Source organism: Syngnathus acus, chromosome 3 (genome assembly GCF_901709675.1).
Source record: "Syngnathus acus chromosome 3, fSynAcu1.2, whole genome shotgun sequence".
NCBI classification, from domain to species: domain Eukaryota; kingdom Metazoa; phylum Chordata; class Actinopteri; order Syngnathiformes; family Syngnathidae; genus Syngnathus; species Syngnathus acus.
The window spans coordinates 7,239,367-7,265,173 of record NC_051089.1 but is presented as its reverse complement, the minus strand read 5'-3'; the positions used below and the strand labels follow the sequence as shown (position 1 = coordinate 7,265,173).

Below are 25,807 nucleotides of genomic sequence, written 5' to 3'. Positions count from 1 at the left end.
ATGTCACTACTGTCTTCCAGAATGAACTTATCGAAGGGCCCACTGGTGAACAGCAGCACTGACGACAGCTCCAAATCAACTTACGTTAAATGCGGCGCTGGCGCCTGGAGGATGCACCAGAGCTACGAGCCTCTCGAGGCCAACCACATGAGAGACCCACATGCCCTCTACAATCCAAGGTAACACATAATGAAAGACTTTCTTCCTTTCTGCAACTCGACCACCATAACATTGTTGAGATAATTATTTTCACCATAGTCCTTCTGGCATAACACTGGTACTTGGTTGGACAAAGAGAATCGTTCCAAGACTGATATTTTTCAAATCCAAGCTAAAGGTTTTCCCCTTTAACGTAATCTCCTTGAAGTCGAACACACTTTGCCAGCATTTCTGCCAAATTGTCATTCCATCCTGGAAGGCTTCTTCCTGGATCCTCTTCAGCTCTGTCATTATGGCCAACTTGATATTGTCCATTTCTTCAAAACAGGTCTTTTTGATCACCCTCCCCCATGATCTTGAGCAAAAAATGAAAATGAAATCAGACAGTGTGGGTGAGTAGGGAGGTTTTTCCCGCACAATGGCAGACTTCTCGGCAAGGAACTGTCAGATGCTCAGTGCATTGTGAGCAGGCACGTTGTCATAATGAAGCAGCCACATGTTAGTCTGGCCCACATTGAAGGGGATAACTCGTAGTTTGAGTTTGAAATAAATCTTTGGTTGCACCTGTCCTGGAACTTTTCTGAAATATCCTGCAAGATTAGCAGTATAAAGGAGAAAAACAATTTTCAGGTTTTCAGGTTCAGGAATTTAGTATTAACAATCTGCTCGGCAAAATCATAATGGTTCCACCCATCTGACCATCAATTTTCTTTGAACCCGGAAGTATTTTGTTAACTTTGATACAAAACTAAATGATGGCACTAGAAATATAAAATCCTCTATAGTGTAAAACGTAATGGTGAGATAAAGTCTACAATTAACTATTAAACACAGCTTCATTATTCTTGTAATGGTACATATTTACATAACGTACGACATTGTGCTCTTAATTTTTAGGCTCAAGGACAAGACAATAATAGAATTAAGCCTTAAAAGAAACTTTAACTAACACCAAACAAGTAAACTGAAACTTTCCATATTTAGAAGCACAACTGTAAATACGCAACTTGTTTCATGTCTAAACACAGCGAGCACATTCCTCTTCCTCTCTCGCTGCCTGACGTCTCTCACTTGTTCAGTCTTTTAATCATTCTGAGTTTGTGTGACCAAGCCGTAGACACGCCGTATTCTCATTGTAAGTATGCGATTTACTCCTAATTAGCATTTTATGTTTTTATTGAGTCGTGGCATTTATGCAAATATGTATGACATGAAATTGCAGCTTATTGTCTTCATTGCTAGTCTACCGAAAGCCTCATGGGCTGTAAGTGTGATTATTTTTTTCATGGTACGAGGATTAGCAGTTTGGAAATTGGATGAATGAATGAATAAAAGAACGAACGAACGAACGAAGGAACGGATGGATGAATGAATGAATGAATGAATGAATGAACGCATGAATGAATGCATGAATGCATGAATGCATGAATGAATGAATGAATGAATGAATGTCCGTTATTGTTAAATTCATTTATAAGCTTTTGCCGCGCTATCGATAAACGACTGTATTATCGGGCTGGAACTTTCGTAGCCCTTCAGTTTTAAGCGCGTGTCAGTGCGTGCGTGTGTGTGTGTGTCTGTCTGTGTGTCTGTGTGCATATGTGTGTGTGTTTTGTGTGGAGACTGGAAGTCTTAGGCCAATAGGATTTCAGGGTTAGTCTGGGTCAAGCCAATTAGAGGTCTGCCGAGCCTTTCTCACGCAGTCTCTCGGCCAATCATGGAGGGGACCGCTCCATGCGCCCTCTTTGTGTGTGTGTGTGTGTGTGTGTGTGTGTGTGTGTGTATGTGTCCGCCAGTGTGTACCTGTGAGTGAGTGTGTGTGACACAATTGCCTTAGACAGAAAAAACTGTTACATTTTGTTTTATCTTTATTTTCATATTGTACTCAAGATACTTTGCATAATAAGACACGTCATTAGATACAACTGGATGCTATCCGTCACAATATTTACACTATTCTGGCAAACGCCCTCAAAGCATTTGATAAGCCGTTTTAATATTTTGCCCTTCACATGCAGCAACATAAGGTAATCAAATTTTTAAAAACTATATCTGGACCCAGAAATCACAGATAAAGTAAATGATGTACTTATTCCCAATATTAAATAATTTGTGTTATTGCCAGAGGCTATCAAAAAGAAAATGTTTGACGATCATCACATTCACACGCGAGCAGAAGGTCAGCATCGGATCTCATGAACACTCACGGTGTGCGGACTCCAACTGTGTTGATGGGATTTATTTACACTGTTTACAATACACACACACGCACGCACACACACACGTGCACACACACATGTGCACACACACATGTGCACACTGCAATTGCTGTGCCTACGGATTGAAATTCAAACTCATGTGAAATAGTTTATAAGACTTATAGATTGTAGACATTACAATTCACGTCACGCTTTTAGAAAGACAATGTTTTACTTTATTAATGAAAAATGAATACTTCTTGCATATTTTATTCATTTTTATTTTTGTTGAGTTTTGTTCTGCCATATTTTCAGATGGTGCCATAAAGTTGCAAGGTAATTCGGCAGATATGTTTAATTTGTGTTTGGAGTTCTGCTGTTTTCATTGGACGACAACAATATTACTCCCCATTTTATTTAGGCCATCAAACCATGGGAATGTGATTAATGTCAGCCAGCCACGCACCAATGGCACACACACATACACGCAAATGCCAACACACATACACACACCATACACACATTGACTTGCTGTAAACTGAGCCCAATGTAATCATAATGATAAAGCAGATTGCCTTAACACACAGATGGGCCTCACAACAGCTCCACGAGCATGCATGCGCGCATGCGAGTGTGTGTTTGTGTGAGCGTGCGTTTGTGTGTGTCTGTGGACAACGCTGATTGGATTGCAGATTTATAGAAGAGGATTACTGGCGGGGCAGAGAGAGAGCGAGAGGGAGAAAGAGAGAGACAGACTTTCAGACACTCACCTCTCATTAACTTCCACCCCCCTTCACCTCCGCTCACACACACATACACATACACACACACACACACACGCATATACAGAAACAAACATACAGAGTGGAGGTCAGAAGTCAACGTATATTCCTCCCTACAAAACGTAAGCACAGATGCAGCAGACAGTGGCAGCGGACTCTCCAAACCTGATTATGAGTGGATGTGAATTAGATTCCTTAACAGATGGTCTGGACACCAAGCTTGAAGGTGCATGGGCCAAAGTGAGAGGAGGAAGGGGGGAGGTGAGAGTGCAAGGGAGGTAAAAGCAGCAAGATCAGGGGCAGAGAGGAGGAGGAATGTCAGCAGAATATGACCATAAAATGTGCTGCGGGCAAATATACTGGATGGTGGTTACTGGTGGACATTTTCTTCTTTCACCTTACATTCTTCACCTTCATGAACACAGCTGTTCATATTGATTAATGATATTGATATTTTGAATGGCATCAAGGAGAGACCTTAGACAATCTTGATTAAGAACATCAGAAAACTTTCAATTAGGAGTCATACTTTAATCACTGAGAAATTGAGAGAAATATCCTCCCACAAAAAATGCACTCGTAAAAAAAAATAAAAATAAAATAAATAAATAAATAAATTTGTGGGTGACACCAGAACAAGCCACACACAAGCGGCTGGCGGGACCTGAATGGTGGACACAAAGAGTAGGACTGACCAAAACATGGAACAAACTGAATAGAATCCAAATTTCTCCAGGTACTCCCGCTTCCCCCCATATTCCAAAAGTATGCCTTTTGAAATTATTAGTTAGTATAGAAACAGGGTGGCTGGAGGGAAAGGGTGAATATTTAGGCAGGATTTTGACGTTTTCGGGCCGGCGTGCCTTATTGTCCATCGTTCTTCTGGTCGTCATCGAGCGTGATGGATAGGTGTAAATCATGGCAATCCTGTCGTGACAGCCCAATTTCCTCCAATCTGATCTGCTTAAAGAATTCAGCTCACTTGTGTCTCCTCGCCTCCATTTCTACTTATCCTCTTCTGCACTCGCCCCCTCCCCTCCTCATTGCCTCAAATGTACTCCCGTTTTTACTACGCGCACTCCGCTCCCCGGCTTTTACGGCCTTTCTCTCTCCTTTGCCTCCACATTTCCTCCTTGTCGCTTCTCCACATCCTGCCCTCGCGCTCCCTCCTGTCTCACATTTGAAAGCCCTGTCATATTTACTAGAGTGGAAATCCTCTTTCACCATCTGCTTAATAAAAATATGTGCTTTTAATCCGATTCAGGATATTTTGGGGTTTTTAAGTGCTTATTTTTATTATACTTCTGTGCAATTTCATCTGTTACTCGGCTCTCTATCTGTCCAAGTGTGAGGTAGCGGGAAGAGAAATGTCACGAGAAGTATGTGGGGGGAAAAAAAAGGCTGTTGCTCCACAAATACTTGTTGATAACACTTTGAAGACACTCACATGCACGCGCACAGGAGACGAACACTAACCTTGATCATTGACCTTTCTTTTCTAAAAGCACCAGCCAATTTCCATCCTTTTATGTATGCACATTTTCTTCCACCGTCATCTGAAGGCGTGCACATAACACGTTGGATCAAGTCACTACTCATTTAAATCACTTACAGATATTTTTTGGGACATGCAAGCTTAATCCTTTTCACGACGGTGTTCGTAACTCAAAGCGCACGTATCCCAAATCATCTTTCCCTATTGAAATGAATGGAAATGCCAGTAAACTGTTCCAGCCTTTCCAAAACCAATCAACGAATGTTGTTTTTTTTGGTGTTTTAAAAATAGCACTCTATAGTATTGTAAGTTATAAAAACAAAGTAAAAAAAATAATTGGAATTAATTTAAAGAGTTAAACAGTTTGGGCATCCGTTTCATGCTTCGATCCAATTCATTGTGCGGCTCCTTCTAGTGTTCCCTCCGTAATCATACAAACACAGATGAATAAAAGTCATAATTACTCTCAGGTATTCAGTAAGCTGTAATAATAATAATAGTCATTATTTTCACAGTAGGTAAAAAATATATGCCTGTGAGTATTTTTGCGGTTTTCAACACTGTTCTCACAGTGGACAACCACTCTCATGAACACAATGACACAGCTGATAAAAAAAAACAGAGAAGGAGGGGTTACCAAGGAATAGGTAGTGGGGGGGGGTACAGGGATAGAGAGAGGGGAGGTGTACGGGGTGACAAAGATAGCAGCAGACAGCAACACATTTATCAGCTGGTGCTCACCAGAAAATGACCTAAATCATTATGATTCTCATCTGACAACGTTTGAACACCAAACAAGCTCCCCCTGCTCATGTGTTGACACACACACACACACCGACCGTCAAATCCAGCTCATCTTTTACTACACTCACGCACAAAGAAGGGGAATGTCTTCATTTGGAATGTTGAAGAAAGCCTCCTCAGTGGTAGCGCTTTTAACATGTGCACCGTGCGACGATAAACTCAAAATTCCTCAGTTGCTGGCTGCTGTTAGAAAAGCTCATAATTCCTAATCAATAGCGTTTGGCTGAGCTTGCCCTGCGTGTGTGCGCACCCCCCCCGACTGCTCATCCATTCACTTGTGGAGAATGTGGGTGTGTAAACTTTACAAACCCCAGGATGCATCCTAATAGCCCCACTAGTGGGCCTCTTGTAAGTCTTAGCCTTCATCACAAATGCACTGTGTGGCGTCTACCTGCGTCTCTGTTTGTGTGTGGCTGTCTAGTGTACTAAACAATTGTATTTTTTTGTTCACATACAGGAACATGTTAAAAACATATTTTTCAGGTATTTTGGATCCAGTATGCTCATATTTTTTTCATTCTCTTTAATTTTTTTCTGCTGGCCAAGGTGTGCATACCTGAAGGAGCACAATATGGAGCAGGAAGACATTTGTAGCATATCCGTTCATTTCAATGGGGAAAGACGATTTGAGACAGTTGTGTTTTTCTATGGAGAATCTCGATGAATGTTTTGAACGCCTGTTTGGCAATCGATGTTGTAAGGAATAATGATGCCAGACGTAGGTGTGCCATCGGTCTGTGTGTATGTATAGTTGCCCTTTAGCTCATATCACATTGTGCTTCTGAAACAACAGCACCTCTGCTGGTTACAGCAAGTAATGCATCCCATTGCTTTATTCATCGTGCCACTCGTTTCTTGCATAGTCTCGTTAGCTTAAAAATGAACATAGACAAACATTGACTTTTGACTGTGACTTTTGTCCATGTATCCTTTTGAATGTGTAGTATCTGTAATGATTGATATTCATCAGTCAGAAAAATAGCACCACACGTGCTGGCTTCACTGGCCGACAGCCCATTGGGCACAACGCGTGTTGGCCATTATGGCATTGATTGTATGTAATCAGGGGTTTATTCTGCAGCCAATGAAGAGAATTACAGGTTTCCTGCACGCCTAACACTGTAACAATTGATCTGCTCCCTGGTGTGTGTGTTTGATGTGTCGTGGCAAGAGTGTGTTTGTATGAGATGCAGACATAGCAAGAAAAGGTCCAAAAGATGATAGAAAGTGGGCTCAGTGGGAGGGAAAGTGGTTGGAATCAACTCTCGCTGTTGGATTTTATTTTCCTCTATTCACTTTTGTCCCGTGTAACAACTATAATCATCTACACACTGTGACTCTATACAAATAAACAGAAGCTTGCGTTGACACATAGGCAAAATGTTGGTGTACTTTTTTGGAGGGGGACAAATGATCCAATTGAGACTGCTGCAAAATAGGAAATATCACACTTTGGAGCTTAGGCACTCCATGCTATTTATTTTGGCGACCACAATAATTTTGTATCCTAAAGGCTTTGCGCTGGCTCACGGGCAGCTGTAGAATAGATTTTAAAATTCTGGTGCTGATCTGTAAATTGTGGAACGGTTTAGGTCCTGATAACATTAAAGAATCGCTAATGGAATATAAACCCAGTAGTGGTTGGAGGTCTGCAGTTCAAGGCAAATATGGTGAAGCAGGATTTAGCTACGGAAGGGAAGTCAGCTTGCAGAATGCTTGTTTCGGGTCTTTGGAAACATTTTTTAAACTCATGTCCCCCCCAAAATCATGTTTTTGAGCTGTACATGCTGTTAATAATTTTAATAAGCTACTTTTGGGTTTTTTTGTATTTAAATATTTTTTGTAAATTATTTTTTTCAATAAACTCTAAATTTTGTACATAAAATCGTGTCTAACAACACATCATGTCCAATGGGAAACTTAGACTGAGACACTTTTCAGACAGTGTACAGTGTACACTTCCCTGTGAACAAACCATGTGCAGGCCGTGTTGTTTGTGCATGCTGGCACCCTCACGCATCGAACTAAGCAGCTGACAAGCAGTTCAGCAACCCTGCTACATAAGCCCCTGAAAAGGCAATTCAGCTTATTGATGAAATCATTTTATTCATTTGACTATGGAAATATAAAAGGACTTTCTTTGACTTCTCTCCTTACCCCATTCTTTAATTCAATGCATACCCCCGTCCGTCTTTTCCATTCCAAAGCATTGCTAGTATCATACAGATAGAATTGTGACAATTTTTTTTTTTTGCTTATTGGACTGTGTGTTCTTATCAGCATGGCGAGCACAATGCTGGGTGTGATGGAAAGGTATTAGCCAGCCTGCGGTGGCGACATTGTCAGCACTTCTGCCGTCTCTTCCTCTAATGCTTTCTTCAGCCTCTTTTGCCTTGGCTTGCTCCTCCTCCTCCTCCCCCTTCCATGCCTCCTCTTCTTCTCCGTATAGATTGGATTTTCTACTTATGTTTGTCAAATGTATTTTCCTACAAGTGGCTTTCATCGACTTACGGTTATGTTTAAACAAAAGGTTCACTGGAAGAATTTAGGCTCACTTGGGGTGCTTTCTCACAATGGCAGTTAAGCATCAAAAGATCTCTTATCTGAATACTGAGAAATGACTATACTCTGATCTGCTAGCTTTGTGTGTCACAGAGGGAATTGCATTGTCACTAATTCCATTATGTGTCAAAAATATGTTTTCCCCTCATGTGTGAAGGCTGAGCGATGCAAAACACAAATCATCTTCCCCCATTAGAATAAAAGAAAATGCGATGAATCCGATCCAGCATCCCCCCCAAAAAATAGCACTTATAATATTGCACACTATAAAACATTATAGCAGCCTAATAACATAATTAAAGATAATATAAATAATAAAAAAGTTTATACATCATGATTAATTAATTGCAATTGTGCTGCTCCTTCCGGTGTATGGGCCTTGGCCACCTGGTGGCAGTATAATACATAAAAAATAAATAATAATAGATAAATAATTGAATGCAAAATAAGTGACGTTAAGACATTACCAAGCAACCAATCAGATTGTTCTGGTGTCAGATCTCATGCTGCTCACAGCCAAGCCATATCATTGTACCATTTGTATGATATCTGGAGATTGAGGTGATATGCTGTGATTTTCACCACAGCCTCATTTATTTTCTTTTGGCATTCCTGCTCAACTTCTACAATTCTCAACACACAATTTCTGAATGAAGAAATGCAATTTTTCTCAAGATGGTCTTTTTAACTAAAAGTCTGACTTGCTCAAGGTGATTTTTTTCCCCGGTTCCTCGAGGTGGTTCACAAACAGTTTGGAGTTGTTTTCCGACTCACTTTGGAGGTGGCAGTCCACAGATCTCATATAATAAAAGAGTGTGTTCAGAAAAATAGAGCTCGAGCGGCACGGAGACAGAGTGAGGCAGAGTGGCTCTAATACGATGATTGTATGTTTGCCTCTGCCAGTTGTCAGGCCGCTGCATCAGACCTCCACTCTAATGACAGCTTGCTGGACCACCTTCACTCGCGACACCGAGACAAAACACTCGTTCCCTCCTGCCCCTCCGTTCCTTTTCACTACTCCAAACATCACTCTGTTCTCTCTGTTACTTGCCATTCCCTCAAGAAGAGAAGGGTGATCAACACAAGAGGAAAGACGAGGAGGAGAAAATAACACAGCTTGATCAGGGAATGGAGACAAGGCAAGGCAGTCAGCTTTATAGTTTTGATGTGTGTGCGTGTGTGTGTGTGTGTGTTGCCTCATACTAAAAGACAGATAAATTAACCTCCTGAATATATGATGTCAAAGTAACTTAGGAATTACGTAACACTTAGCGATATTTGAGGCGCAACCATGAATATATACAAACTTTAAATCTTCACTTTAACTAACATAGAGGGGGGAAACACAAATACTAGTAATGTATTAATTCAGATCAATAATTTGGCTGTATATAGTCACCTGAAATTTGGATGGCAGAATCAGTTGCATTGATCAATGAACTTTCCTTAATAATGGAAATTAGTGCAGTGTTTCCTAATGGGAAGCCCGTAAAGATTTGAAAAGAAGTGGTCCTAGGACAGACCCTTGCGGGACTCCATAACTAACTATTTGATCAACCCCGTGGTATTATCTGTGAATATAATGTAGTGTCGATTAAAGTTGGAAAATTCAAACAGATCACATTCAATTATTACCATCCCCACAGAGTCAATCCAAAATTATAATTATTAAGACATTTTTGGGATACATTTTTTATTATTTTGATGATCGCTCACTTTCCCGATCATTTATTAATGACGCAAACTAAACCCTTTAAATGACAAAAGCAAAACATCGATACATGCTGGCCTCATCTGGTAATTCTCAGCTTGCGTCTTTGAACGCACACCTCCAGACCTCTCCTCTTTATAGAAATCTTTTGAAACACTTAAAAACATAAAGGAACGATGAGCGCCAAGCCTTTCCTCCTCTTTTAACGCTCATCCGGAGAGCACACAGGCACAATAAGATTGCTCTTTCAGCAGTGAGCCGCCGCTACATAGCGACATAATTATACTGATAACATACATACATAAATGCATTCAACCTCTCGCTCGGCACAGTGCACTGACTGATTTCTTAATCTTCTTTCCTCCACTCCTCCACCTCCTCGCATGTCCTCCCATTCTTCTTTGAGTCCTCCCCCTTCCAGGGCCATTATTTTTCATTTATAAGCAGAGAGAAAAGGTGTGAGTGAGGGAGAAAGAAGAAAAAGAGGGAAAAAATGGGATCTTTTGGCACTTAAACTCGTTCACTTAATGACACTCTGAGGGATTGACGTCGGAAAGGGAGGGGCACAAAAGTGCATAAAGAGCGAGATTAAATCATCGCCATCGCGTCATCTGCTTAAATGGCTCTGCTGCCTTTTTTTTTTCTGTCATCACTGTGTTTTCACTTCCTTCAGCCGATGAATCAGAGTGATCCATCTCCATCCCATCACTCATTTCTGCCACCCTTTCTAACACCTTCCCTGTATATATACAGAACGTCTCTCCCCTGTCTTGATTTGCATCCGGAAACTTTTTCCTTCATCCTTAACTAAAGGCCTGCCTGAGCATCAGATAAATGGATTTATGAGCATTGCTGGATAGCACAAAGCTTCCATTAATGGACCCGCCGAATTAGAAGGACTGGGGCAAGGGAGAAATATTGGATGGTTAAAATCAAAGTCCTTTAAGGCATGTTTCACCATTCTGCGGCCATTTTGGTAATCTTCAAGATTAGGTTTATGTCTATACTTTGACTGCACCTTTATTCCTTAGTATTGGCTTTACTCCATATATTTTTTGAATGTGTTGAATTGCATTCAAAGCAGACAAGGAAAAAAATATTGTCATTAGGTATTTAAAATGTCTAGTTAATTAGCCAATTTTCTTTCCTGATATTGACCATCTCCCGCTTTGGTTGACAGTCAGCCTACCTGCTTCCCTTGTCTATATCCACTCCGTGTCCCCCAACCCCCACCCGAGCCTTCCTTTTCCCAAGCAGCCCATTCTTCGCCAAGACACTGTCTGTGTTTTATGGGTCCCAGTAGAACGGGGATCTTTTACAGGCCGACTGGACTTTAGAAGCCCCTCGTTTAGCAGCATCCTGCCTTAATTAAAACCCCCTTTTGTGCGTTCTGCCTTTAACAATGACGAGAGAGAGGAGGGAAAGGAGGGTGAGGTTTAGTGGCAGAGTGAGAGAAAGAGCATGGCAATGCAAAGACCATGAGAAAGAGATAGATGGCAGTGAATAGGAGGTGATAGGGAGACAGGCAGAAAGATAGTAAAGTGGACAAAAGATGGGAAGGGGAGAAATAGACAGCGAGAAGATAGTTGTTAATTGCAATTGGCATTAACAACACTCTCCTCGGAGAGTATGTCAAAGATTTGTACCGAGAAAAGAAGAGGAACCGATTTGATCACGAAAGGAAATGTTATTGTTGTCTTTTCAAGTATTCTGTGCAGCTCTTAAATTCTTCAGCCACCAATGTGTGTTTGTGGGTGTGGATGAGTGTGTGTGTGGCTGTCTTTGTGATGATGGAGCAGCAAAGAGGCTGCTTACTGATTACCTTCATGTTGAACAAGCGCCTATTGACTGGCGAGTGACGGATGAGCGACCGGCCCCAAGCATGCTCATGTGCTGACTGTGTGTGTGTGTGTGTGTGTGTGTGTGTGTGTGTGTGTGTGTGTGTGTGTGTGTGTGAGTGAGTGTGTGATAGTGCATATGGCTCCCTGCTGCTCTGTCCTACAGAGGCTGCCCCTAGTGGTTCCCTTTCTTTTTTTTTAACCTACCAACCTACCTTTGTCAAATGAACGAGGTGAAAAAAGCGTAACGATGGATGGATTTTTAAGAGCTTTGTAGCATGTGAGGAAGCATACATAAGCAGAGTGACACGACCTGCAATCAATTAATTAATCAATTACCGGATTGGTCTTAGGCCCCTTTGAATCTTAATTTTTTTTATCCAACCAAGACATTTTAGACAAGTCTATGCTTCTTGTAACTTAGGAACAATTTGGAGAAGGATTTTTACGTTAGGTAGAGTAATGGATGTAAAAAATAGCTGCAAAGATTTGCTTCATTTTCACTTTTCCACTTTTCACTTTTCACATTTCCACAGTTCTAATGGCCGTCAGTCCAGTATTTTTCATTTCATTCTAAACCAATCAGAACGAAAGAAAAACAAGGTTGGTTCGGAGGCAAGTTTTCATCAAAATTGCACCCCATTTAAATAAATTCCCTCTCTCGTTTTCTGATTCTCTTCCCAGGCTTCTCTGCAGAATGTCCAGTAAGGAGCGCCACCTAGAGTCCAACTGTCCGTCCTCGTATATAAAAACCGAGCCATCCAGCCCCGCCTCCCTGACCGACAGTCTAAACCATCACTCCCCCGGCGGCTCCAGTGACGCGTCAGGCTCCTATTCGTCCACCATGAACGGCCACCCCAACGGTTTAGACTCCCCGAGTCTCTACGGCTCCGGCGCGGGGGCCTTGGGTCCCGCCGGCGGCCCCGGATCAAAGCGCTACGAGGACTGCTCGTCAACGATCGGGGAAGATTCGCAGATAAAGTGCGAGTACATGTTGAATTCCATGCCCAAGAGGTTGTGTCTGGTCTGCGGGGACATTGCTTCCGGCTACCACTATGGTGTGGCATCGTGCGAGGCCTGCAAGGCCTTCTTCAAACGCACCATTCAAGGTTGGTTTCTTAATCCCCTTTGCTCTTGTCTGCATCCATATTTGCTTTTTAGACTTGGTACACTTAATATAGCACAGAAAATACATTCTGAGGAAGGATGTCCAACTGAGGATGCAGCTCATGGGTCTTTTCCTGGATCTCACACAGGAGTCCCTCAAGAATCCAGTTCAGATCCCCTATTTTTACGGCTTCATTAATCTACAACAATGACTATTTATAAATTGAGCTATTGCCACCATTTTTGATTTCCTGGTATGGTCATGATAGTTGAGTAAGTGGACCAGACTCGAATTGAAGTCTTGTGCAATATGCCCCCCACCTCCCCCACATGAACAACAAACTGACCTGGTGGATGTCTATGATTAACCAGATTGGTTCAAGTTAGAGAGGACTAATGGGCCCGTCAGTCAGTTGTCAAGTCAGCACGCTTGTCAGTCATTTTGCTACAGGAAAACTCTGTTTCCTAGCAGTCAGCGGTCCGGCCATCTTTGATCTATTGAGTCGGTCAGTCATATCAGACAGGATTCATCTATCTGCCCTTCCATCCATCCACCTGGCCGTCGCTGTTTTCTTTTGCTTCTGATAAGCAGCTTTCCCAGTAAAACCCCAGAGGGGTAGGGGGGGGCAAAAAAAGGGGGCAAGACACAAGGGGGATGGACGCCTTATATCCACTAGATGCTCACAACCCGCAGCTGACCTGTATGTGTTTATTATGGGATGAGATCAGGTCCATGCCCGACAAAGAGATTGGGCCCCACACGTGTCGAGATAAACGCACAAACTCCCACTTAAATAGACTGTCACACGCACCTCCCACGCACACACATACACATGACCTTGTAATCACGCCGTGTGTTGCTTTGACCCTTAATTCATCCGCAATTGCTGCCCTGTCTAAACTGTCCACGTGGCCCATTTCATTTGGAGAGCTTGTTAAAAGTTCAATAGGTGAGGACTCGCTTACAGATTAAACACAAGCGCACTGCCACTGTCTAGATATGATGCCCAGCTTATTTGGCAGTGTGACCTTGCGCGTCCGCCTGGTTTTTGTTCCATCATTTTCACTCCACTTGTAATCCCCACCCTTCCTTTACTGTAGATATATGTTGCAGGTCAGGCTCGAGGTCACAATGCTTGACTATTATTGGGCCACTGTCACAAAAGGTTCGCATATGGACACTTCAGGTACAGCTGGACGATGTAATGGGATTCAATATAGGAGTTACAGTATTTTTTTAAAAATATGTAAAACACCAAATATATTAAAAAAATAATATTAATATTTTGGATATTGACTGGACTAGTTTTGAAGTCAGGAGTTGTCACTGCATCAATTTTTGGGGCTTGAAATTGAATTTTGAACCAACTTCCTGATTTCTGCTGCTTGATATGTTACATTCTTTTTTATTGTGATTTTTATAATATGTTTTGCACCATAATGCTATTTTCCCTTGTTAAAAACATTTTGGGGCAGGGCTCAATTCATACCATTATGAAGTATTCTTTTTATAACTAGTCAACAATTTGTTTTCCAACCTACTCCTACAAATTTATGTAGATTTACCTATCATTACAGTTCATATGTTTGGCTCTCATTTATTCTTAGACCTCTTGGAGCAAATGGGTCATGACATTATCATTGGCCACCGCGCAAGCCAAACTCTTCCACACAGTGTCTGCGCACGTTGGCGAGCATGCACGTCAGTAATATGGGTGTGCATATGTGCCCGTGTTTATGCACGAGTTGTGTGTCTCAAAGTTGTGTGCCTTGGCTGGATGCGGGGCCAGGCTCAGATGGGCAGTGGCAGCCATATTGGTGTGTTTCAAGCCATTAGCCAATAAAACCGCAGGTAATCACCAAAAAAACACCTCCAGCTGGACGGGGAGGAGAGCGTGGAGTAGAAAAGTAGTAGAAGAGGAAGAGAGCAAGCCTTTGAATAAACAATGCCTTTATAGAAGAAATATTGGAATGGAGATGATGGAGGATGGAAGCCAGGCATGTGGATGTAGAGTTTGTGTTTTCTATGTGTGCGTGTGAGAAGGAGAGAGAGTTTGTGTTTGTGTGCGCATCACAGCATGGAAGAAGTGGCTGTGGCAGCTGCTGTTTCTGTGGCGTCAGTCCAGCAACACCTGACAACGAGCATCTATCACCCGCTTATTGAGAGAGGGGGGATGCATAAAGGCGAGTGTGGGTGTGGAATGACGGGATGAAATGAAACGAGAGCCACAGAATGAAAGGTACAAAGCCAAAGACGGCTTTTGGTCAGACCAAGTGGTGGTAAAGATATTGTAAATATAAATCCTACAAGATTTACACAACATGGAAACATTTTACATAGTACCAAATGGCAGAAAATGTATCCATCAAATTTATAATGGAAGGGTTGGTGCTTTGCTACAAAACAAAAGCATAATTCATCACCGGGTGTATATTGCGCACTTTGTAGACTCAAGCCTTCATGTTGCACACACTCAACAAAGGCGGTCAATTGTAATGCAGCATGTGGACACACATACGCACACACCTCAAAGGAGATTGCAGGGGATTTGAGGCCCTCATATATCCCCCCCCCTCCCCCCTTGGACACCGACCGTCTGCACGTTATACAAAGAAGCCTCCGAGAAGAATCATTGGCTTCTATAAGCCCACCTTCAGTGTCTAAGAAGAGGCATGTGGGCAGAACTAAAGACGCATGCGCTCCTGTGGAGCTATTACATCTTGCTACATTTGAACCTCTCTCCATGAAGGATGTCATAGCATACAAAGAGCAGCCCACTCGCTACTAATGCAGGCCGATATAATATGTTTACTATGTAGCATCCTTCATGCAAACCAGTTTTGAGTCAAGGTGCTGCAAATCACCAGCTGTGAGTGTCTCTTTAGCGCACTTATTCATTTAGCTAGTTCGTGTGCGCTAACGAGGCCCATTACGAACTAAGGTTCGGTGTCATTAGCACATCTAGCCTTAGCGCTAAGTAATTGCTGAATTAATGTGCTCCACCAGTATCTTCCACATAGCGAGCTAACATGTGCCATTAGCGGCGTCTATTAGGTTTCCCTGGCGTTTAGCATGTTTAGCCAGTTACTTTCGCTAACATGGCCAATTAACGAGGGTCTTGTTAGCCATTAAGACCAGTTTGTGCATTTAGCCTTTTCCCAAGCTAACTAGCCCCCTTAATCAGCAGAGTAATGAGAAAACATCCTCCCCACAGCAGCAGTCAATAGTAATCACTGTTTATTCTCTTTCACTGGGAGACACTTGAGCCTTACTCGGCTACTGAGGCAATGTACTTAACTTTGGGAAGAAAAAGAACTGTTTTATATTTTTATCTTATTGTTCAATATAACTCTTCAAGTCAATTTTGTAGCTTGTGTCTCCAAAATACATAACAGGTACATAACACCAACAAATCAGGCCTACAAAATGATCAATATTGGCTATTAAGACAGAGCTTCTTGCATCAAATAGATGCTCATTGTACAAACTCTTTTCCTAAGGTGTTTTTCTCTTACAGCATGTCCTGACGTCAAGCAACCACATTTCCCAAGTTTAACCCTCTCCTTTGCGCTTCCCTTCACAGGCAACATCGAATATAGCTGTCCGGCCACCAACGAGTGCGAAATCACCAAGAGGAGACGCAAGTCGTGCCAGGCTTGCCGCTTCATGAAGTGTCTGAACGTGGGCATGCTGAGGGAGGGTAAGGGAAAAGGTCTCTTCCTAATCTTTCTCCGTTAGCTGTGAGCAAAGTAATCACGAGTCACGTTGCATTCAAATACAGAACAAGCAGAACTAACCAATAAATGCAAGAATTTAGTCCTATAAAATGTTCATTTTGCTTCTTTTGGTTCATATACATTTGAACCAAAATAAATAAATGAATTATTTGTCATCATATACGAAGTTAAAAATACGCATTGCTATTTGTATAAATTTCTACGAAATTCTTGACACATTCCAGGGATTGATTTTTTATGAGGATGTGATATGTAATGCAATAGATTCATTTCCTGTTTCATTGCTTTCATTCACTTGTTACACATGATTTATTGTCTGTCTTGATGCATTACACTCACTCCCTCCACACACACACACACACACACATACAAGTATGCACGCGACACATATGTGATGTCTAAATGAGGTAACATTAGTTGCTCCAGCAGTGCTGAAAAGGAACAACTGATATGACTGCCCTGGCACCACTTTGATTAAATACACTCATTTCTCTTTTTCACACTCCCCTGGTACCTCTACCTCTTTCTCTGCCTTTGGTCTTCCCACCTCTGACCTTTCCACTCCCACCACACTTTCTGCCATGCAAGGAGGAAGAGGACGGCCGATAGAGAAAGTCTAAGAAACGGGACTAACGGGAGGGAGGAGGCTTGGGAGAAGAGATTGATTTATAGGCGCTGAGGAGAGGGGCCGGGGAGGATGAGAGGCAAGGTGGGGGGGCAGGGTGGCCGAATGAAGTAGAAAGTGTGTGTGAGAGAAAGCAGAGGGAGAAGGAGGGTCAAGGTTGTAATTGATGGGAGACCTGGACGACGCCCCCCGCCCTCCCTTTTCTCGGCCGTGGTCCGGGAACGCGGCTCAGCCCGCCGCACGGCAGCCTCCTCGCCATCCATTCTTGTCTTTCCGCCGCCCTCCTCTTCTCCCACTCATGCTTGTGCAACCACTTCATCCATCCACTCACCTCTACATTTGCGCTCTCCTCCATCCCAGCGTGGTGATGTACACTGACCGGACATTACATTAGGTACAGTTTACCTACAGTATAGTGACATACGAAACGAGAGTTGGAAAGGGATGATAATGTTTTTTTATTTTTTTATTTATATACTCGTAAAACTAGAGTTCAAACACAAAAGCCGTCAAATGTCATTTAAACAGAAATATTCACGCTTCAGGTCCCATCATCTCCATTTCAGCCAATCACAAATCCATACATATTGCTAATATTGCTTTGATTGTACGCATGAAGTCAGGATAAAATAATTTGGTGGGACTGACATTATGATCAGGAAGCCTTAGCAAATGTTGGACACAATCGAGTTAGGATCAAGAAGATCACTCGCAAAACGAAAAAATAAAAATCCAATATTATTCAATTTACAAACAATGGTGATGCTTTGGCATCAATCATTCTTGTGTTTCACCAAATCGTGCCACTTTTTCCAAATGTTATTTAGCAAACAAAAAAGGCAACCAACCATTGAAAAGACATTTCCTTATCATGCAGTGAACTGCAAAGCGACAAGCACACATAAACATAAGCACCTCTTGTGACAATTTTCTGATACAGCTTTTTGTATTGCCTCTTTGACATGACATAGTGCAAAACCTTAGCAAACAGCATGTAGATGGTGTTGTAAATAAGCAGAAGAAACGATATTTTTCCCAGGAGTGCAACAAAACCTTTCCCTCCACTATAAATGCCAACTCATCTCTTCTTGAGTCCCCCCCGCCCTTTATTCCCTCCCAACAAGCTGCTCCCTTAACGTTTGTTCTCCTAGTCAATCTCACATTGGCAGAAGCCATGTTTCATCTCCCGTTGTGTCCAATAAGTCTCCTTGCATGCACGTGCATCGGACCAATCCACATATTATTGGCAGCTTCAACTCATATTATTTGTCTGAGGAAAGCTGAAAAACTCAACTTGAGCTTTACAATTTATTATTAAATGCTTTCATTGTATCGCGAGGAAAACAAATAGCAGCATTTAGTGGCTGCACATACATCATTCACACAAAGACACACGCACACAATACTAGGCCCATATATATTTATATATATACAATATACATCAAGTTGACAGACCACAGCCATCCCATTTGTACCGGTAGGTCTGAATCTAATACACAGGGTCCCACTCTACATAACAACATGGCTCATTGAAGTTTTTCACATTTTGCATCCTAAAGCAGAATGGGAGGAGATGAATAGCACTTTAGAGGAAGTAAACATAGTCCTTTATCGTTGCTTTCATCTGTAAGGGATTACTGCAAACTGCTGTCTAGCCTGCAATCTACTACAATCCAACATAAACGCTGCAGAATAAATTATTTCTTTACAAGGATAACAGGACTAGCTGAGTTTACAGCAGAGCAAACACTGATAGTGTGTGTTTATTGCAATATTTTCCCAACTTTAGTATCACATAACTGTGATTATTCGATAATTCCTATTTTTAAAGAAACCATCCACGATGGATGACTTTTATAGTTGTCTTGCACTTAAAGCTTACAAAAATTAAAACAAAGCAATATGATGCAAAAATATACTCCAAAAAAAAAGAAAAATCTCATGATAAATTTGGCTGTGTGTCAAAAAATGTAACATAGTAAAAGATGTTTTCATAGGTTGGCTGGACATAACATGTTATGTACAACCCTGACATCAGCAACAGCATCGATCAGGTTTGACATCCATCCACTCATCCATTTTCGATGTCGCTGAGGCTGTCGGGTGAGCTGGAGCCTAAACCGGCTGACTTTGGACGCACTACACTCTTGACTGCTCACCTGCATGGAAGTCAGGCGATTGACCCACTGCACCATCAGTGACCTTAGAGTTTATGCGCTTGATCAGCAGTATCATTCAAATTCCAAGCACATGCAGCCCTTTAAAGAGGGAAGCAGGAAGAGGAGTAAACAAGCAGAGGAAGGCAGGCGGCAAGCGAAACAACATGGGGACGCCCACCCACCAATATGGAGCAGCTAATTTCTGGAGCGAGGCAATTAAAAAGCCTGACTTTATTATGAGAACTTCCCCTCTGGCAATGACTGTCTGTCCATTTTTAATGAGGTCATAATGATGCGTCAGCTGAAGCCCGAAAGGTCGTAGGGGCGGGGCTTAGGGAGAAGTATTTGCGTGTGGCGGGAATGAGGTGGGGATGATTGCAGGTAAAAGATTGGCAGAAAATAATGAAGCAGACGAGGGCTAAACGATCACCAGGGGAGTCTGTGTTAGCTATTTGATTTGCTCCCTTTTAAACGCACTTTATGTGCATTTGGACCCCCCGAAAAAAAGGTCTGGCATCGAAATAAAGTGCCGTGATGTGAATACAAAACGCGCAGCAGACAATTGAACATGAAAGGTTTTGGCAGGAATGGCGGGTGCATGTGTACCGTGCATATGCCGCTATTGAAAACGGTGCGGCTGGCTTTGATGACGCCACGTCACACGCGTCCTGCTTCAAAGAGACGCAACATGTCCGGGCCGGGACCAGAGCCTTCATCTCTATCAAGTCGTAAACGGCCAGCTGGATTCAGATGGTCCACTAGCAGGGACACAAGACCACGCGCCGCTCATATAAACCTTGGCATGTGGCCTCACACACAGATACACACACACACGCTGTAGCTCGTGCCAACTCTGGCCATGCTCCCCAAGACCTAATGAGGGAGATTGGGTGGAATGCCACAATCTGTGTATAAGACTTTCTTTCTGTGTGTGTGATTTTCGTCCCTATGCCGCTCCTCTTGTGAGTCATAATTCTTTAAAACTTTTTTTAAAAGTGAAAGTCGACTCAAGTTTTTTTTTATAATAAAATATTTGCTTGCCCCCAACCCCGCAGCTCTCAGTGTAAATACGGTATTGTGATTAATATTGGTTCTATGGAAAGAATTCAGCAGAAAAGACTACATGCTTTTATTTAGCTCAGGAGCGGCCATTTTACCTTGTACCACCACTTTGCTGTCAACTGAAAATGACATCATAGCGCACATGTACTCTTAGCTGTCTTTTGGGTTTGGTCATGTGACGTTCAGAGGCAAAGAAAGTAATTGTAGTTCATGGAGGTTACGTCCCGAACTAAAGCACAACCAGTGGGGTATCTTTTGACCCTTTAAGGCTACCATATCTGTCAATCTTGTAAGGGCAATGCGGATTTTTAACAATTTTACAATTATGGAATTAAGGCAGTAGTTTGTTTTGATAACAATCCCGGTTTATTAATTCAATATTCCCCTGCCACTTTTAGCAACTTTCCTTCATTAGCAGACCAGATTAATGAAAATTAATAGGTTGGAGGAAATAAGAAGAATGCATAGAATGAAAGGAAAAGGAGAGCAGAGAGATGCTGGGAAAGAGACCAGATGAGAAAGTGAAGGAGGAGAGACGCGCCAGACAACTGGTGGCGTCTGGTGCTTCCTCATGGGAAGCATGCAGCTAAATCTGGCCTGTAGTCTTTCCTCACTAAGTGTGTGTGCATGCAAATGTGGATGTGTGTGTGTGAGTATGCGGCATCTGGTTGCAGCCCATCCAGAAAGGAGTGAACTCAGACTAAGTGGACCACTGTCACACAAACACTTGGTTTTATTTTTATTTTTTTGGGGGGAGGACAACACGAGTCAATGTAACGCATGATTTGGGTCCTAGAAAGGGGGAATCATTGACTGGAGAAATTTATTTGTATTTTTTATTTTTTTTAAGGGACCTGACACTGAACTCAAACACATGGCCACCTTCTTACACACACACATATTCACTCAAGAGTGACCGCAGCCACCTGCCCGCTCCCTCAGGCACGGCTGGTCATATGTGATCTGATCTTTAGGAAAAAATAAATAAATGAAAAAGACACTTCGTGACACACACACACGTTCCTCACCGTGCCATAACCTCAATATTTCAATATCAGCTTTTTATTTTTATCTTTTAATTCAAGCCCTCCTTTACCTTTAGTCAAACTACAGCAGCAATAAAGAAAATGCAAATTCTGTCATCTTGAATGTCCTCAGCAGAAACAAGCACATTTTTTAGAATATGGAGTTGCCGTGTGGGCAGATATTTTTTTTTCGTCTTGACAAAGTCAGAGGCTTTATTTTTTTTTGTCTCGGCATTAGCTAAGGTCTTCTCTCAGCCTGACTTCTTTTTCTCTCACTCACTGTCAGCACATTCTCGTTGGACTTTTTGGTCACCCCTCAATCCGTTTGATTTGCCCTGACTCTAACACGACTTACCTAACATCATCAGCCCGTTGAAATCACTCTTCTTTTGTATTTCAGCATTGTTGTTCAACTGCCCGTCATCAGCTTTCAAAAAAGATGCCAAATTATAAATGTTCTTTCTAAAGTCACATTGGTCGACTTAGCTATTTTGCATCGACGTTTTAAAGATTGATGTCAACTTAATGCTAATCATATTTTTTGTCTATTCATCTTCAGATTGGATAATTTACAGAGGATTTTTCACTCACATGTTTAGGACAATAATTCTTTGTGGAGTTTATCGACTTCAACGTTTTCCTCACATCTAGATTCATTTAGCCTTTATTTATCCAGTTAAGAACAGACTTTTATTTCCATTACCACAAATGAGCATTTATATCATATAGCTTCCATAAAGAACAATTCAAAACATAATAGGCGATGCGAAATCTTTATCCAGCCTTCCTCTTAGATCTGTCAAGTAGAAGTGAATTGGCCCATGCTTTGTCCATCTGAGGACTTCTTCAGTCTCAATCCACTCTCATTATTCTCAACCTTTCATTTATTAGCGCTAACGTTCCCACTTTCTTTCTCCATCCTTTAAATGTTCGACTCCCTTTAACTGGGCCATGCATTACAACCCTCAACCATCCCAACCTTTTAATTTTTTTCCCCCATCACAATCTTCTCTTCATTCATCTTTTATCAACATTTTATTTCCATTCGGCTCCCATAAACTCATTTATTGTGCTCTCCCTCGTGCATTTTTAGCTACCAGCCCACATCTAGCCTACATTTTCTTTGCCCTCTCTTTCCCGACGCCATTCTTTATGATTTGAAGGCTCATTTGTTAGGAAGAGCTAAAGCACTTCCACTCTCCGCCCTTGCCTCCCCCCCGTCTCTTTTTTTGTAGGCTTTGGAAATATAATTTTCAATTTTTAATTTGATTCATTTAGATTTGATCATTAATCAGCACCGGGGGAGAGTTAATTTGGTGGAAAATAGATGAGGTAGTTAGAGAAGGCTCTTTATGAAGTGACTGCCGGTCCTTTTAAGTTACAAGGGAGAGCGGGGGGGAGGGGGGGGATCGGCTCATCACAGTTATTCCGGAAGAAAGTGTTTCTAATTCTTTCAGATTAGCGTGCATCGGCAAGCCATTACTCCAAGATGAGCCCAAACGTTTGTCCGTGCAGGTGCAGGGCTGAGCAGGCTGCTTGTGTGTCCCGGGTCATTGTAGATGCTTAGTGCATGTATATTTGATGGAGAAGTGCTTTTTGAACTCCTGCTGTTCAGAGTTTCTTGACCGTTTGCTGACACTGCTCCCCCACTGCAACTGGATTGTCAGACCCCCCCCCACCCCACTCTCTAACTCACACACACAAACATTTTTGTTTGTCAAGTTAAATACATTGAAAATGAACCCTGAAAGTTCATGTATGATATTAATTGATGAAAATAAAAAAGAAAGGACTTATTCAATATTATTATAGTTACTTTTAATTAGTTATATAAATGTTTATTTTGTGTGTCAAAAATGTTTTTTCAATTTTAGCATGAGTTATCTATATTGTATGCATGAACTCTTACTACTAATTGTAAATAACATGTTGGCACAACAAACATTCCCGTTAATATTCACTCCCTCTTTTGTGCCAATAATCCACTAATTCACAATCATTGTCTGCGTGCGTTGGCAAGATAGCAAGTGCAGCTCTTCCACAGATTAGTTTTGCTTGTTAAACTAAGAAAATAATCTTCACTGGATTATCCTTAAAATGCCTTTACTCTCGTCTCTTTTTTTGCGCACGCACCCACAAAAAGTAGTGTCTTAATTAAACAAATGGATGTGAGCCTTTATAAAATGATTAGTTCTCATTTTGTTATCTAAGTAAGCTTAATTCTGTGATTCTTTGGCTGTCGAATGTTTTGTCTTAAAACCAGACACTACGGAAATACTTTGTGAAACCAAGCAATAATGTATTGGTTTATATTTTTCTTAACAAAAACATCAGCTAAAACGGAGTCGCCTTGAGATAGGAGTTTAATTTGTTCTGTGACCATACTTGTAACTCAAAGTTGAAATGTCATTTATCCAGTTTAAAAGAACAAATTTTTCAGAAAAATAGAATTCATGTCATGATTAAATAAAATGGAAAAAAATAATTATTTTTTGCCACATCATTTGCGTCAGTTTAGGACATTGTACTTATTCCTCCTGGGGGAACTATAGAGACGTTCAAACTTTTTATCAACCAAACAATGGCTTGTATCTGGAAAGGTTTCTCAAGGTATCACTATAACAATGAAACCGGTATCCAGAGGTCAATTTAGCAAAAGGCTTAGCAGTTTGGAGTCCAATTAATTAGTCAAAAGCCATGCAAAAAATATTGTTATTAATCCCATTACATTACCCTAAAAGGAGTCCTTTTTTTTTCTTCTCCAGGGCACATGACACCTATGTCTTCCTTATCCATTTTTAAGTGGTAACCACGGTAACATCCAATACCCCGAGAGACAAGCCTAATTAAATTAGAGCTCCTTTGTGTCAATTAATTAAGGTGACAGAGGAAGAAAGAGCGAGATAGCAATTGGCCTCAGAAAAAGAAGTAGTGAGAGTGTACAAAAACGATGTGTGAGTTACTTTTGCTCTCAGATTGATTTCTCTATGTGTTATTAAGAGCAAGTTTGTTTGTATTATTTGCATATTCTACCCTCTACAAACAAAAACATTGACTTCACATGAAAGCAAACATTTTACTTGTACTAAGTGATTGTTTTCGGTTTAACATTGGCGTAGTGCTGCAATTAACATTTTTTTATTATATCCCTGCGTTGTTTCCAGGTGTTCGTCTGGACAGGGTCCGCGGTGGAAGACAGAAGTATAAACGTCGGATAGATGCCGATAACAGTCCTTATCTGAACCCTCAGCTGGCTCTGCCTGCCAAGAAGCCATGTAAGAGCACACACGTGCACATACACACACATACAAATGCATGTACTCCTTGTCCAGGTTGGATTTCAAGGGTAGGATTCTTCATACCTGCAGAGGTCAACAATAACAATGTCTCCACTAATATTGCATGATTGCACGCAGGCCGTGTTCTTGTAGACAACAGTTGGACCGTTAAAAAAGGGCTACGCACTCGCATACACAAACACACACACGCTCACACATATAAATGGACGCAGGGTGGTGAGAAGCCCATCTGTTTGGGACTTAGTTTATTTCCTTGTTTCTACAGCTACCAGTTTAGGGTCATAACATTTTATACGTGTCATATTTTACTCTAAAGATATTCATTTAGCTCTGGCCGGATTTGCTGTTTTTACTGTCAAGTCCACTCCGAGCCAGAAGCTGATGATTGGAAAATGAACAAGAGCAAGAGTGAAAGATGGGAGGTGAACCCAGAGATGGAGAAGAGGAGGAGCACGCACGTTAGGGAGGGAGAGACCAGCCAGAAATTTAATCCGGATTAAATCCAATCTGGCAACCACATCAAACTACAGTTAGCTCTCTAGCTAACCGTCTGGTTTCACACACACATACACACACATGCATACTTGCAGTGGAGATTGAGTGGTGTTTAGCAGCTTGCTCCCTAAAGCCCATTTTGCTTAAATCTGGAGCATATTCTGATTTAGTCCAATATGCTGAATGGCTGCATGAGAGCTTAGGCTAAATTCTGCACCACTAATCATAGAAATGAAGGGATCATTCGATTGTGGCCATGTTATTGTATGAACAAATACACTCTGATCAGTAGCTTCCACAAACAGAATGACAAACTTCCCCGACATATGCCCACTCCTATTGACTTTCGGATTGTTATTAGTTTGATTAAACTTTGGTTTGAAATTTTTAGAGCATTTTTGAAAAGTTCAAGAGGTACTTATTCCTTCAACTTCCTCCCAGGGTTGAGTAACACTGACTTGTTGGAGGGTGGAAAATTTGAAGCTTTTGAGTTTTGGGTTGATGAAATACCACTGTTCTAGACCCACAAAAATCACCAGCAAAAAAAGTAAATAAAATAAAAGTAACACTCCATGTATATATTTAAGTACCTATTTTTCTCCTGCAGCCCATTTATGTCTAACCAAATCTACAATGTCCACATTGATTGTGTGAGAATAGGACAATAGCTCAGTGTTTGGAAATGGTCTTGCATTGATTCTCATTAAGGAAACATTAAATAAAATGTATTTGCAGATATAGATAGATA

General features: G+C 41.5%; 1 protein-coding gene across 12 annotated transcripts in view; it reads left to right on the top strand.

The window, feature by feature from the left end:
• Nucleotides 1-25,807, top strand: part of esrrga (estrogen-related receptor gamma a) — an 87,052-nt gene that overhangs the window by 36,565 nt on the left and 24,680 nt on the right. For 9 of the 12 annotated variants that reach the window (XM_037247446.1, XM_037247445.1, XM_037247448.1 and 6 more), the window contains 4 exons: nucleotides 21-179; nucleotides 12,234-12,658; nucleotides 16,241-16,369; nucleotides 24,430-24,540. In XM_037247446.1, the coding sequence (XP_037103341.1) occupies nucleotides 22-179; nucleotides 12,234-12,658; nucleotides 16,241-16,369; nucleotides 24,430-24,540 (823 nt within the window). In that variant the 5' untranslated portion in view covers nucleotide 21. Of the gene's footprint in view, nucleotides 1-20; nucleotides 180-1,207; nucleotides 1,295-12,233; nucleotides 12,659-16,240; nucleotides 16,370-24,429; nucleotides 24,541-25,807 lie in introns of those variants that run through there. The other 3 variants (XM_037247444.1, XM_037247442.1, XM_037247452.1) reach the window with 2 other exon arrangements.